Source organism: Prunus mume, linkage group LG1 (assembly GCF_029339155.1).
Source record: "Prunus mume cultivar Tortuosa linkage group LG1, ASM2933915v1, whole genome shotgun sequence".
NCBI lineage: Eukaryota > Viridiplantae > Streptophyta > Magnoliopsida > Rosales > Rosaceae > Prunus > Prunus mume.
In genome coordinates this window covers 16,690,220-16,706,796 of record NC_142698.1, presented here as the reverse complement: position 1 = coordinate 16,706,796, position 16,577 = coordinate 16,690,220, and the positions used below count along the sequence as shown (strand labels likewise).

General features: G+C 35.2%; 1 protein-coding gene across 3 annotated transcripts; it reads left to right on the top strand.

The window, feature by feature from the left end:
- The first annotated feature begins 11,528 nt into the window (after positions 1-11,528).
- Positions 11,529-16,377, top strand: PIF3 (phytochrome interacting factor 3). Of its 3 annotated transcripts, XR_016122912.1 has the most exons (9): positions 11,536-12,519; positions 12,675-13,914; positions 14,003-14,104; positions 14,223-14,288; positions 14,637-14,702; positions 14,805-15,338; positions 15,755-15,884; positions 15,998-16,088; positions 16,167-16,377. XR_016122912.1 is itself a non-coding variant. In XM_089043336.1 (8 exons), the coding sequence occupies exons 1-8, from the start codon at positions 12,461-12,463 to the stop codon at positions 16,000-16,002; spliced, it is 2,202 nt and encodes a 733-aa protein (XP_088899462.1). In that variant the 5' UTR covers positions 11,529-12,460; the 3' UTR covers positions 16,003-16,377. The 3 variants fall into 3 exon arrangements, 2 of the variants coding, with proteins under 2 accessions (XP_088899462.1, XP_088899459.1); XM_089043336.1 differs by having other exon boundaries at positions 11,529-12,519; positions 15,998-16,377; XM_089043333.1 differs by having other exon boundaries at positions 14,637-14,696; positions 15,998-16,377.
- The last annotated feature ends 200 nt before the right edge of the window (positions 16,378-16,577 follow it).

Below are 16,577 nucleotides of genomic sequence, written 5' to 3'. Positions count from 1 at the left end.
GATGAGAGTCAAATAAGATATTGGAGAAAACTAATCAGCAAATATAATTGATTATGCATTTCATGCTCCCAACCGTAGACTCCCACACATCATGATCATTTTCATCAAGATGTGGCAATCCGGCTCCATTGAACAGGGAGGAGTTGAGCAAAAGTTATAAGTAACTTTTCATCATACCTAGCTGTCCATTCATCCTATAAGCCCACCTCAATGAAGAAAATAGAAACATATGAAGCAAATACAAGAAAGAAGTTATAATAAGAAGCAAATCACAAATGAGAGCTTGACAACAGTTCTCAAAAGCACGCTAATTGTGACTTTTGATACGATGACCTTTATGATTAAGTGTAAATTTTTATATTGAACTTTTATTTATAAGTTCGGTGTATCTTGCATGATCTCCGGAACAATTCACTCTCGAACAATAGATATTCTAGCAAATATCACATTGAGCTATATATGTTTCCAATGCAATGGCTTCAATCAGATCCCAAATTTTATTTTGGAGTTGTTTCTTATATATGAATTTGTTATAGATTTATTAGAGAAGCTAGAAGAAAAAGGAACTCTGCATTGTTAAGGATGTTATTATAGCTGGACATCTTATTTTTCTCAGTGCAGTTAAAAATGGAAATGAGGAAGTGCAAAAATATAATTGCATGCAAATTAAGACTGGCATGAATGGTGCAATTTAAATTAGGAGACACATTGTTCTGTAGTTGTATTCTCCATTTAAACGAAGGTGCTGCATGATCCAGGATTATGTGGCCAAGGGGCTTAGTGTAAAAGTTCTGAAATTTTTCTATAAAGAAAATAATGCTAAAAAGATAAAAAGATAGTACTTCCATTCATAATTCATAACAAAACCAATAATACAAGTTACAATTGTCCACGACGAGTTTTCATATTCTGAAAACGTTGCATTATAGTTTCGTTATCAATACAAGCAAAACATCTCTCTCAATATAAACAATCAAGCTATCATTCAACCATTGATCTCCCATTCTGATTTTTAATAATATTCATGGCGGAAAATGCCCTCTCCATCAAGCAGTTGCAACCGGTAAAACCAAAGTCAATGTAAGAAGTAAATACACATAAGGAAATATTTAATGCATTCCTTTCTCCACCATTTTTTCCATAAGACTACTAATCCTTCTAATTGAGAAAATCAATACTCGAACGCATATGATGAATATAAACACCAAGTTGATCTTCAAGCATCAATAAGTCTCTATCCGAAAAATCATAAGGATAAAATTGAGCAAGACGAACTAGCTTTCGTTTGTCAAAAGCTACAAAGTTATTTTTCGGACTCAAGCATGCCAAACAAGTAAGTAACTCAGTACTTACCTCGTTGAAGCGATCATTTAGTTCCACAAGTTGTCCATCAATTACATGAATAAACATCTCGAATATTAGGACTATAATCCACCATTCGAGTTCTTAGTCCAGGGTCTGCCTGAAGATTAGCTAAGATCTCACCTACTTCAATTGGTCTTGCATTTGAACTACCCGGATTAGACGGAGAAGGACTATCCGTAGATAATTTTCTTTTAAAGAATCGTTCCATAAATCTACAAATCAATTAATTCAATCAATCATTAATTTTTACCCAAATTATCATATGAATATGAAAATGTCAATAACCCACTCTCAAAATTCAATATACTCCATAAACCCATATCAATCAATATTCAATATACTAAATTATCATATCAAATATCAATTAATATTCAATATACTCAATCAATTCACATTTTCAATCAAGCATAAACTCAACCAATCTACATTAATATGATTATCACTATGATTCATATCATATCCATAAATTTCATTACATACAAAAAATATCAATATTATTCATATCCATAAATTTCAAGCATTAACTCAATAAAGCATAAATTCAATAATCATATAGCAATAAATTAAACATTTTCCATAAATTTCATATCAACAACAACAACAATATACATTAAACATTTTCCATAAATTTCATATCAACAACAACAATAAATTTTAATATCAACAACAACAACAATATATATTAAACATTTTCCATAAATTTCATAGCTAAGCTTACTTGTAGTTGAAAACAATGGAGGAGGGAGGAGGACGGCGGCGAACGGCGGTGATTGGTGGCCCAACGAAGAGTTGATGATGGAGGTTGTTGGAGGTTGGGAGGTTGGGGGAGAGGTTAGGGTTTGAGAGGGTGGGGAGAGGAAGTGTGAAATTGGAAATGAAGGGTTTGGGGCATTCGCAAGGTTGTTGTTCTGCTTTTTATTTTTATTTTTATTTTTAACTGGCTCAAAACGACGCCGTCGTTTTGAGGCCATGTCATTTAAAAAAATTTGATGAGCCTTTGCCAGCTTGGTTTCTTGTCCCAGGCCATTTTTCCAACCTTTCGTCCGACTGTTGTCCCAACGTGATCCGCCATGATGAGGCTTTTGGCTAGGCGGCGTTGAAGAAGTCAGATGAACACGTTGACTTTAATTTCTTTTGAATATTCACAATTCACTTAGAGCATCTCCATCCACAAAGGCTAAGTCTAAGGTAAGGGCAAGCATGTCACTATTCACATGAATAGTGTCGCCTTTGCATTCCACCATGAGGGCAAAGTCTAGGGCAAGTCTAAGGCAATTACTATTCATTGTACTTTATTTCCTATTTGTTTATACTTTAAACCATTAATTTTGATAAGCTTTTTCGATTATATTTTCGGTTGTCACGTGTCACTATTTATTATAAAATTTTCACTTAAAATTTAAGATAACATTTTTCGAATAAAATTTTCAAATAAAATTTTTGGATAAAATTTTCGGTTACCACATGTCCATATTTATTATAAAATTCACATCTCACTCATCATACAATTGAAATACCTACTCACTCATCATACAATTGAAATATTCTTGGTCCTCATAGTCCGACACAATGGAATACAAGGACAACTCCATCATTGACGGAGGCGGTTCCACCGGATCACGACGTGGGGGAGTATTTTCCTTCGGAGGACTTAATAGTGCCATTATTTTTAACACGGAACGCACCACCGGAACTGATGCGGACATTGTTCACTTGAGGAGCCATGTGTAATGGTTTTCCTCTTTTTTGTTTTGCCTTGACTAATTTATTAAAAAAAAGAAATTGGAAATGCAAGAAATATATATATATATATATAAAGACATTAAATTGAATAAAACGTAATTTTTTTTTTTTTTACCTCGTTGCCAAGATTTTGACATCTTCGAACATTTGTCCACGACCCTCCGGCTTCGATGGAAGATGACATTTGTATTTTTGCACAAATGAAATTTTGTAGTAGAAAATTTGGTGTGGAAAGTGAAAAATATTGGAATGAGATGAGTTTTTATGAAGATTTGGTGTAGAAAGTGAATAAAATGGTTAGATATTTATAGGGAAAAAATACAGAATTTTTTGGTATTTAAAAAAATTCAAAATTTTTCAAAATTTTTAATTTTTAGCCAAAAACAAGGACCGTTAGATTTATGGAAAAAGATCGGCGTCCCTGTCGCGACACGTGGCACTTTACCGTTGGATTCGCCGACGCCATGGTGACAATCAATTTTTACCGTTGGCGCGTGTAATTCACGCACAAACAGAAAAATCTGCTTTACCATGCTGCGTGATGCTAGCGCCGACGTCCACAAAACTCGAGCTTTAGCCCGGTTGCCCTTGGGCTTGCCCCTGGTGGGACCCACCATGAAACCGGCTACTTCTCTTGCTGAGCCATCTCGCTCGCCAGGTCTTTCCCATTTAGGTCCCGGACTCGCTTAGGATTAAACAAAACTTGCACTAAAATTTCCCATGATTTTATGTGTACACTTTTAGCACCATTATACTGAAACTGGGAATATAAAGAAGAAGAGGTTAACTCGGCCACATAAATGTCTTGAAGCGAAGTATGGATCAGCAGCAGAGTTGCCAAAGACAATGGCAAAGTCACAATAAATGCCAACATACCCACTGTCAGAAAGAAATCGAATAGAAAAAGAAGCAGATAGTAGAAAATGTGTATGAATGAATCCATAAGACGAAGGGGGAGAGCCAGGCTGAATATTTATAGCAAAGAGTAGTTAAAATAAATAAATAAGATTTTTTTTTCATAGAATCATAATATATATTTGGATATTGCATACATCAATGTAACAATAATGTCATTTGTGATCAAGCTTAATAACAAATCTATGTGTAAAAACACAAAACAAAAAATTAATATGATGGGTCAAGATGGAGATGCGCATGCATAATGGTGCTGTAGTGTTGGCCATCATGGTATCACAAATGTGAAAACACGTTTTCCAGGGCAAACAATAGCTATGGTTTTTGGTTCGAGACTTGAATTTATGGAGGATAGAATTCATTTTTAAAATTATAAAATAATTTTCTAGGATATTTAAATAATATGAAATTCCACAAAATTATTGAAGATAAGTAATTTATTAAATTAATTAAAATATTTAGATACTAATTCTTCTCTAAATAAGTAATAATTAAAACATAATATATTCACAGAGTATAGCCGAGCGGCTATACTCTTTAAATATTCGAATATATTTAGAGAGTATAGCCGTTCGGCTATACGGCTATACCGTTTAAGTATTCTAATACATCTACAGAGTATAGCCGGCCGGCTAGACCGTTTAAATATTCTAATATATTTAAGGCGTATAGCCTACTAGACATACCGTTTAAATATTCGAATATCGGAGTATAGCCGCACGTCCATACGGTTTAAATATTCGAATATATTTACAGAGTATAGCTGCGCACCCGGTTTAAATATTCTAATATAGAGTATAGCCGCGCGGCTATACGTTTCAAATATTTCCTAAAAACAGTTGAGAATGGAACTCACCATGAGAATGGAAACGTTTCAAATATTGCTTTGCTTTGCTTTGCTGTTTTTTATGCTCTGTGATTGAAATCCTTTGTATCCTTCTATTATCTAATTTTTGTTCTCTGCAAATAGTATATTACTTTTTATTTGTTTGACAAATGGATATTTCAAACTATGGCAGGGGGATTCGAACTTATTTGCAAGAAGGAGGACACACTTCCGTCCAACTGCTAAATTTTCAAGTTTTTTAAGAGATTGAGGTTGATGCTTTGTAATTTTGAAACCCTTGTATCCTCCTTTTTCTCTATTTTTTTTTCCCTCTGCAATTACTTCTTTATTTATCTGTTTTCTTTTTGTTAATTTATTTATTGGTTAGGGTATGGATCCCATGACCAGCAAAGCAAATGCATTGTGCACTCGTCAAATCTGAGGCATTTAATTGGTTCCTTATTTTCACATGGTGAGTTCAATAGTGGCACAGGTGCTCTGTCTTAGTTTTATGTAATAAAAAAATGGAGCAAAAATATGGGGCATAAGTCTTCCAGTCGTTCCTCATAGGAAGGCAAAGATGTTCTTTTTCTTTCAATAGTAGTCATACATACGTGTGTCTATATATATATTTTGAGAGAGTGAGAGAGAGAGAGAGAGAGGAATTGCAATGCAGTATGGGCATTATCACTATTATATAATAAGCTGTCATTGGAATTTGATTCTTGGTAAATGCATCTTTTGAGAAGGAAGTCAATAACTACTGCTGCTGAATTTTTTATTTTTTTTTGGACAACTCTGCTGCTGAATTTGATTACCAAAATACATACAAGAAAGGCTGCTTAGACTGATACTTGTTCAAGAAAAAGCACCGATAATCTGTAACAGGATACCTTCCTTTTAATAATTCATGTTAAAACAGTCCATTAGTCAGACAAAAACAAAATGCAGTGCAATCAAATATTTTAAACATGCAATCTGATGTCACTATAAATCTCTTCTTAAGCTCATTATGACTCAAATTAGGACCTAATTACTTTTTCTGTCTTCTACAACTAGCAGTGCAGGTTTATTTCCGATGTTTTCTGCAATGTCCTGTGCTGATTGTAATGGAATCTTCTTCACAATGCTGCCTCACTAAATTCCATTTTGTCCGATCATATCATTCCTTCTGGATATGGGGCCATTGGGGCCAGATTGCTAAAGAATCACTCTGCTTCAAGGGCCCATTGTCTGTTGTTGAAGACAAGATGCACAAATTAGGAGGTAAACTTAGTATCTGATGTTAACAATTGCTAATCTACTGAGACTTGTGAAGATGAATTACACATTGTAAACTTTTCTTCTTCTTTTTTTCACTGTTTTTCTGTTTTGTCCACCTAATTTAGTCTCCGTCACATCACAATCACTTTAATACCCTACTTAGTTATAAGTCCGCTTTACAAGGATTAGTTTTCTTTTTTTAATTCTTAAGCAGGAATTTATATGCAATCTGCATGTCTTGCTCAATTAATCTATTCAATCATGAAAAAAATATGGTGAAAGCAGCAAATTGCATAGGCAAATGTGGAGCAGTTTGAGATTTGATGCTCAATTGATCTGCTTTGGATCTGCCTTTGCATCATCTGATCAAGTTGCATTGCAAGAACAGTATTTTAGCATATCTGCTAAGATTGTAACCCTATCTCATCTACTCTATCATCCTTGTCTCAGACTATATCATAAAGCAGTAAACAAATTGGTCTTTTCACCCCAATACATTTCTACCACAAACACCTTCATTAGTCTTTTACTGAGACAACAATGTGTGGAAGTTCCAAACTTGCAATCATATAAACCTTGAAGAGTTGGAAAAGCAATGTCCCTACCAAACCCAAAGAGATCAATGGATCATAATTTCTCATCACTTGGTTGGGTCAAATGACTCAAGTTGTCATTTATCTTCTGCTTAAATATTGTCCTCTGACTTTGTTCCTCCCACACGCTTGTTGGTATTTTACAGTTGTCCCCCCTATCTAGGATATCTGATTTCTGTTTATTTTACTTTTATCCTGAACATCACAATAAACATGGCGGAGAAGCAATATGGGCTGATCAGATAATATATTAGAAAAAGATATATGGGGCCCTACACAAACCTGAAAAATGATTGCTCTCATAACACTATTATAAAAAAGGAAAACGAAAAGGCTGCCCTCTTCCTTCTTCTCTACTTAAAGTGGTTTGGAGTACATATGTCATGTTTGTACACACTAAAAATCAAAATAAAGAGTACAGGATTCACTAGTGTAGTGATTTGGAGTAATTGTTCTTTTTATGAAAGGTTCTGGATTTGAGTTCTAGTATATGTATGATGTGTGTGAGTTTAGTATATTATCGTCCATCTCGATAAGAAATGTCCTAAATAAATAAATAAAGAGGTTGTTTTGTTCACACATTTACTAAACACTATTTGATTAAAGGAATTGATTTTTCCACTTCTCTTTTCTCCACTTACACTCTCTTTTACTTTTTAATACTTTTTTAATTAATATTGTTCTTTTTTGTTCTTTCTCTTTCCAATACCTTTATCCTACATCAAGGTTTTCATAACTAAATTTAAGAAAAGTTAACAATAAATAAATAAATAAATAAATAAATAAATAAATAGAAATGTAAGTATTTGTATGTCAAATTCTTTGTTTTTTTATATAAAGTATATGAGTACTATTTATCTTTGTTGTAGTTAATAGATAATAAATTTTTAGCAGGTCGAAGAACCAAATAATGATACTAACCAAACTGTCATTAGGAGCTTAGATATGCAGAGAGCAAGGTACGTATAATAATCTCATAATTTTATTCTTTCATAATATTAGTAAGTGATTGTACATGTCTTCTTATTAAAGAAAATTGTAAGATAAAAGTAGAATAAGAAAGAGAAAGAACAAAAAAACAAAATTAATTAAAAAATATTAAAAAGCCAAAAAAAGTGTAATCGAAAAAAAAAAAAAAAGAGTGAAAAAATCATCTTATCAGCACAGTCAACAACATAATTGGAACCATGCTTTTTAAAATATTATTTTAGCTCTGCAAATGCTATGTGAAGGCCCTTTTTTGATAAGACTAGCAGAAGCAATTTGCATGAATCTCAGATAACGGTGAAACCAGAAAACAAGAGAAAAAATAAAAGCAGGCAGCTGGTTGTTGTTTTCAACAGCACCCTGCAGGCATTGTGCTTCTGCATATCCTTAAATTCATTCATTCATAGCAATCAAATATTTCAGTCACAATAAATCAGAAACACACACACACACATATATATATATATGGGTCTGGTGGTCATGTGCAGATTGCAGGGGAGGCATAGACAATGGCCAGCAGAAACTGCTAGTGTTGATAAAGCATGATCCATGTTTTGGGTCCATTTAAAATCTTGGCTCCGCAGCCAAGAAGAAGGCATGCATTTATATTTATTTAGAGGTCAGTGGTTTCTTCTATAATCCCATGAAGCCTCATCATTTTCATTTTCTTATATTATCCTCTGGTTTTCCCGTATCTTTTCGCCCTGTATATATTTTCTTTACCATCTTAGTACCATCTCTGTCTCTCTCTCTCTCTCTCATAATTTTCTTACTTGGGATCTTCATGCATGCCATTTCCAACATGTTTAGGCAAACCCAATTTGTCATTTTTTTCCCCATGAATCTCTGTCCACATATCTAAGTACTGTTTTAATTTTTGTAATCCATGTGCTTTAGATTAAAGAAGATAATTAGATGTAAATTCATTCTCATAAAATGGATATGTGGCTCCCATGACTGCAATGTCAATCATGAGTGCCATTCCCTACAATAAATACTTCTCTATTTCCGCTTCATTGTCCCGCTTTTTATTTTCTCTCATTCTCTAATAAATAACATGAGCAGAAATAGAAACACTAGGACAATGAAACGGAGGGAGGGAAGTTGAGAAATAATTTGTGGGTCTTGACATCTTGGTTGGCTGAACACGTGGAAGAAACCTAGAGACCCTACCATGCAATGTCATGCAAATCACAGACCCAGTGGGCTCATGTCAGCACAGGCTCTATGCTGCTGGATACCAAATTCTATGGACATGGAAACAGTGTCACGTGAAGTTCACACATGCACGTGAATTTCCACACCCTCCAAATCTCTTTCCTGCTCTACAAGTCAATTTCCACATCCAAAACCTCCAGCGTCCAGCCAACTCTCTCTGATCAGTCAATTTTAGGACCTCAAATCTTTTAATCTCTGGAAAATTTATAATAAAAAAGACCATATTACAATCTCATTTCTGATTAATAATGGTGCATGAACCAAACAATAGATGAGAGAAAAGATGCTCCACAAAATTGGGTCCACTATGGAAGGTGCCAAATCCAATTGTTGGGTCAGGAAAGGGTCCACGTGGACAAAAAACCAGTAAGGTTCCGCGTGGACATTGCCCATATCACCCATGCTTGGGGCCCATTGTGGTGGTCCACATGGAATCACAAACCCTAATTTTGTGGATTTTTCAAATTTCAACTTCTACTGTAAATGTAAATATAATGGTAGTAAGCAAGCACATGTTGGATAAACATTTTCTTGTCATATGAAGCAAAAGCAAAAATGAAAGGACAAATCGTCTTCTTCATTGAAGACATCGAAACCCATCCAATCAATCGGCTCACTATTTTTGAGAAATTCAACAATTGCATTTATAATTCAGTTAAAAAAATCAATAATCACAAATGACCGATACAAACTACATATCTTATCGCTTTATTTTTTTTTTAATCTTTCATGTAAGACATCATATCTTATCACTTTTTCTCTTTTTCTTTTTTCATTGAACATTTTAAAGGATACAGACCATTTCAAAATTAGGCTTAGATTCAGTTTTTAATAGATTTTACAAACTTTATTTCCAGATTGTCTTATCACTTTTGTTGAACTTGTATTATATGTTTTTTACTTTACAATTTGGTGGGGTTCCTGCCTATAATCGAAGAGTATAAAGTTTGGGATTTTGGTGTCCCCTAATTGCTGGCTTTATGATACATCCTACATCAATTGGAAAAGGCAATCATGTCCTTGATATAAATTTTTATGCTTTGGTGGATTAAAGGGCAAGTGTGGCATTTTGTTTACCTTAATCAAGGGATTGCACAATAAGACTCAATTATTCAATGAGACTGGATCATGATTTTCATTCAAAAGCAATTGAGACTAATTGTTTTGGATAAGATGACGTTATAAAGCTCAATCCTTCTTTTGTCTTAACCTTTTTATTACTTTAAAAAAATATATATTTATTTAAAACAATGATTTACATGTTTTGTTTGACCTGAACACAGACACTCACGCGACGATTATAAACCGTAGATTTTTGAGGTCCTACAATATGGTGTCGGTTTCATAAACAAGGATTATTATTCTAGTTCATGGTGCACAAATCCCATTCATATTAATAGGACTAACATTATTTTGTACAAGTAAACTTCAGCTTATTACATCACCACCGCGAATGCTACATCCCAGCACTAACAGTAAAGTCTCTCCCAAAATGAAGGGGAGGCAGATTTTAAAAACCCATCATGGGCAAGTCAAAGACTTATTTATTATGCCTTTAAACCGTAGTTATTAATGTAATTTCATATGTTGAAATTTGAAAAGGTAAAAAGTAGGGTCACCAGCCAAACAAATTTATAACAATGGATGTATCATGTACGTATGATAATGATGTTGTTGTTGTTGTATTAAAAATCCAGGCATAAAGTCCACAACTACAAAACCCAAATCCACATCCAATTTCGATAAGATAACATATAGAAATACCGAAAGGATAATATGCTCTCTATTCTATTCGAGTACAGAGAACAGAGACACCAAATGCACCTATCTTACTACAAAAACAAACCTACCCAGCTGTGGGCCTTTCTTCCATGATCAAACCACATCAGGAAATCAATTCAAAGGATAGGGAAGAAGGGCTCACCACACCAAGTACATACAAATAATTCAAGTGTAATCTACAACGGAAGATTTTAGTTCTATTATAAATGTGTCTATCTTTAAGTTAACAAAAAGGGGTTTAGAAAATAATGATCATCGAAGTCATGGCAGCACCATGTTTTAGGTTAGCCAGTAGCAAAGATCGTGATCGGATTTGGTAATGACAAGTTGACAAGACTATGGCTTAGTGGTGGCAGTTATCATCACCTATCTCCTATGACCAAAAAAGGAAGAAACTTAAGGTTACAATTTGAGTTTGGTTTGGATGGGTGTATTGAGTAATATGATTTTCTTTATAGTACAAACAAACCTAATTAGTGATATGTAATAAGTTCGTAGTTGAAGTAATTAAGAGGAGTAAGGTTTTAAGTTTTAGACATAAAATTTTCACTTTTGAAAAAGTTTTTCAAAAATAAAATATTTCAAATCAAATATCAAATCTAAAAATAAATAATTTTCATTTTTCTTTTTTAAAATTTTTCTCTCTGCTTTTTCTAAAATGTCCCTTAAGAGTATTTATCGTTTAACAAGATGTTCGATTTTTACATCCTTCAATATAACTTTTATATATATATTTTAAAGAATAGTACCGGAAACAAAATTCAAAGGTAAATAGGTTATAACATGATAAGAAGTTTGACCATGGTTAACATCACAAATGGCGTCAGCCAAATTTTGGTAGTTGAAAGTTGAAACTTTGTATCTCTCTCCCCACTCTCTCTCTCTCTCCCTCTCTCTTTTTCTCTCTCTACGCATTGGTCCCCCTGCAAGTCTGCAAGCCTTTCGCCGCCTTCTACGTCCACCGTCCACGTGGATTCTCTCTCTCTCTCTCTCTCTCTCTCTCGTGTGAAATCATGGGTTCTCTTTGTTCGAGTTCAGTTTTACTAACTCTTAAGAGCTTTTTCTGATTTACCATGTGGATTGGTGTAATTTGACTAGTTCGAGGAACTCTGATTTCCCCAAAATCAAGTTTCTTGTATCCCTTTTGTTAATGCCCTACGTGTATATGATTATATTTCTAGATGGGTATTAGTGGGTAGTGCAGATTTTCAGCTGTTCTTCAAGTTTAGATTGTTGGGTAGTTGGGGTTTTGCTTAAGATTGTTGATTAATTTAAGGAGATGTAATCTCTTTTCTGGGTTTTTCGTTTAATGACTAAAAAAAGTGAAAAGAACTAATTTTTAACTCAAAGGAGCTCAAATTAGAGGTTTTTTAGGGATCTTTGGCAGCCATTAAAGAACTACTTTGACTGCTCACTTTTATGTTTTTAAAACTAAGTTGTATATTTTATTTTACTTACTGATAGAGACTTTAGTATTTAAAGAAAGATTTTATTCTGTAAATTATAACTGCAAGGAATATAATTTTTTTTTTTTCCTCCACTATAAGTTGAACTGGGACTGTCTTATAGTGGGGTTTTGGTTGGGAGTTTACGTCTTCAAACACTCTTGCCTCTTGGCATTCTATATATATACATAATATATACTTATTTATGGTGCTTTGAACTCGACACCTAGATCAAGCCTACTGTGTAGAAGCTACCAATAATGGCTATGTTCTTGAAGCTTTGTGGCAATTCAGAATAACACAGTGCTTTACAGCTCCTCACCATGCCTTTGTCCGAGCTTTATCGGATGGCCGGGAGGGTTGATTCAAGTCAAGATTTTGAGTAAGTTCTGTTCCACATTTTTACCATCTTTGCACTCTTACCTCTCTTTTTATTTATTTTTTGGTGTCATTGAGATGTGTTCTGTTTTCCCATTTAACATTTGCGGAAATTTTTCTTCTTTTCCCCACTTTTCCACCTTGTGGGATTTAATGCAGACCTGTAAATGACTTTGTTGAGCTAGTATGGGAAAATGGTCAAATTATGATGCAAGGCCAGTCTAGTAGAACTAGAAAGAGTCCAACTTGTAATAATAGCTTACCATCTTACACCCCCAAGAATCGAGATAAAGATGTAGGAAATGGCAACATTGCGAAGACAGGGAAGTTTGGATCGGTGGAGTCTGTATTGGATGAAATTCCGTTGTCGGTGCCATCTTCCGAAATGGGTTTGAGTGAAGATGATGAAATATTGCCTTGGTTGAACTATTCCATTGATGAACCTTTACATCATGAATACTGTCATGAATTTTTGCCTGAATTATCCACTGTCACTGCAAATGAGATTTCCAGCAATAGCAATCTTGCCTCAGTGGATAAAAGGAGTAGTTCTAGTCAGGTATATAGGGACTCCAATACCAACTCTGCACATGAAGGTGCTTATTTGGAGCAAAGGAATGCGCCAAAGGTTACTTCAGTAGATGGTGATGATGTTAGCAGACCTAAAACTGGTACCAGTCAATTGTACCCATTATCATCACAGCAATCCCAATCATTATTTCCATCTTTCAGATCAAGGGTTTCGGATATTGTTGGTGATAATACGGGTAGTGCCACCCATCCTACTGTTTGCAAGAATTCAACTGAGGTTTCATCTGCAGGTGTTTTTCCTGGCATAAAAATGCAGAGGCAAGATCCAGTAATGCCTAGTAATAATAATTCATCCGTAGTGAACTTTTCCCATTTCTCACGACCAGCTGCTCTTGTGAAATCTAATCTTCAGAGCATTGGTGTGGTGGCTGGCTCAGGTTTATCAAGCATGGAAAGGATTGGAAATAAGGGCAAGGTTTCAGCTGCAACTAGTAACAAACCTCCTGAGTCAACTCTAATCGATTCAAGCAGCGGTTTACCAAAGGAGTCAAATTCACAATGCCAACATATTACAGTGACATCCAATGTTGAATTGAAACCAACAGAAGCTAAGCCTCTTGAGGAATCATGTGCTGCTAAACAGTCTGAGGCGGCATGCCAAGAGGATGCCTCTAAGAATGACACAAACACCAATCATATTCCTTGTGAAAGTGCAAATAGGGTACTTCGGGATGGTGAAAAAACTTTGGAGCCTGTTGTTGCTTCATCTGTTTGCTCAGGCAATAGTGTAGAGAGAGCTTCAGATGACCCAACACATGCTTTGAAGAGAAAATCTCGTGATACTGACGAGTCTGAATGCCATAGTGACGTAAGTTGAAAGTTGGTAGTCAATATTTCTTGGAGTTCCTTACTGTTTCCTTTCCCTCCATAAACCAAGAAAACCTCCTCATGTGCAGGATGTGGAGGAAGAATCTGTGGGTGTGAAAAAAATAGCTCATGCTCGGGGCATGGGTTCCAAGAGAAGCAGAGCAGCAGAAGTGCATAATTTATCAGAAAGGGTGAGCAAAACCAATCATCAATAGTATTCATGACAGAGAACATGTTAGCTCTTTCCATAGTGCTGTTTGTAAACTCTAAGATTATTTAATTGTACTCGTTCTGGATTTCTGTGAACAGAGGCGAAGGGATAGAATCAATGAGAAGATGCGTGCTTTACAAGAACTCATACCCAATTGCAATAAGGTTGGATTTTTTTCCCTGAAAGTTTTTTAGTCTTGCCAGATATTTGCTTGTGATGTTTGATGGACTTTAGAAGTTTACAGTTTTGGTGTTAATCCATGACCTAATTTGAACACTTTTGGAAGTGAAAACGATTTTTAAAATAGTATCCATGTCTAGGGAAGCCTATCAATTAAAATCTGAAATGTACGTCCAGTCTTTCAAACTTTTTTTTCTTTCTTTCTGAAACTTTGTTAGTTGTTTGTTATAATGAATGGTACTGATAGTCATGGAAGTTTAAGCATAACCTGTTTTTTGTTAATATCTTCTTCTGTAATTTGGTTATGCTGACATTTCTTTATGGAAAATAAGGTGGACAAAGCTTCAATGCTCGATGAGGCTATTGAATATTTGAAGACACTTCAGCTCCAGGTACAGGTAAACTTATTCTATCACTCCTTAGTTTATTCATCTTTCATGTTAATGTCTAAGAAATTGGATATTCAAGTATAACATGGTATTATTTCAATCTCGTTGCAGATTATGTCAATGGGAGCTGGTTTGTATATGCCACCAATGATGTTTCCAGCAGGAATGCAGCACATGCATGCACCCCGTATGGCTCATTTCTCGCCCATGGGTCTTGGAATGGGAATGGGAATGGGGATGGGGATGGGATTAGGCATGGGTTTTGGGATGGGTATGCCCGACATGAATGGTGGATCTCCTAGTTACCCTATGCTTCAGGTGCCCCCCATGCAAGGAGCACATTTCCCTAATTCACCTATGGCAGGGCATCCTGCCTTCAATGGAATGGTAGGATCTAACCTTCAGATGTTTGGGCTTCCTGGTCAAGGAGTTCCCATGCCGATGCAACGGCCGCCCTTAGTTCCTTCATCAGGAGGTCCCTTTATGAAGTCATCTGTAGGACTAAATGCATGTGGTGCAGGAGGCCCTATGGAAAATGCGGAATCAGCTCCAGTTTCTGGTTCAAAGGATTCAGTTCAGAACATGAACTCTCAAGTCGTGCAGAACACCAATGCCAATAGCTCTATGAATCAGACATCTAGTCAGGTTTGTGCATTTACTATGAACTGAACTCTTTTTTGTAAAAATATATGATAATGATTGAGAGTTTGGTTGTTTAATTGATGCTGCATGTTTATTGGGATTCTTTGCACTTACATAGGAGCATCCAATCCAAATAAATTAACAATGGGTGAAAAGACCCCAAGATTTTGTATGCTGAGATGCAAGTTTTGAAATTCTCAATGTTGGATTCTATATTTTCAACATGCCCCTCTTGACATATGACCACATTGAGCCAAACAATCTCCTGCTTTGACACAATGTTAAAGTTGGAGCATCTAATCCAAAAACAATTGGTAATAGGTGGACAAGTCCTAGGATTTATATAATTGTTTAGACCTTTGGAGTTTGTGTTCTTTCCATGCCTAAATCAAGTTTTTATTGTTCTTTGGTGTTGCCAGTGCCAAGCAACTAATGAGGGCTTTGGACAGCCTGCTTTGGTGCGAAATAATGTTCAAGCGGCCGATGTCGATAACAACAGAGCTAACAGATCTTCTAACGGAAATGACGTTGTGCTTAGTAGAACAGCTAGTGAGTGTATAAGGGCATTCTCGTATACACAAATTTTTATATTCACATACACAACACAGTAATACTTCATTTTCTTGGACGAAGTATGAACTTATCTCCACTTGTACATTCAGGTTAAGCAGTTCTACTTCTATCTGTGGTTGGAGGAGAGAAATCCATGATGCAGCATCTTGAGATTGGATCTTTTGCTTGTTTCAGATCCGGGTAGATACAATTTAAAGTACAAAGCACCTCTGAGTCGATCTTGAACCTTTGCAATAACCATCTGAATTATAATTTCAGGAGAGCACGATTACATGTTGCACAGATTTTGGTACCTTGAGAAGACTTGAAGTCCCTTCTAGCTTTTGTACATTCACTTTGTAGCCGGGGAGGTAATGCAGCAAAGCATAAGAGTTGAATATACCGGAAATATATGTATCAAATGTGTGTTTTTGGACATATTATAACAATTCTTTGAATTAATGACAATCAGAGTAATGTCTTAATAATACATATGTTGTACTCTCTCTTTCTCTGAAGCCATTTTGGTGAAATATGGTACAATCTTTAACAAGGATTGTTGGCTATTCAGATGGTTCCATGTTCATTTTGCTTGTTCCTAGTTGTTGCTAGCAAACGTCGTCTTTCCCAATCTCGACCAATTCTTCATAGATCTTGACTGGGCTTGCAATCTTATTTTGTTTTCAACTG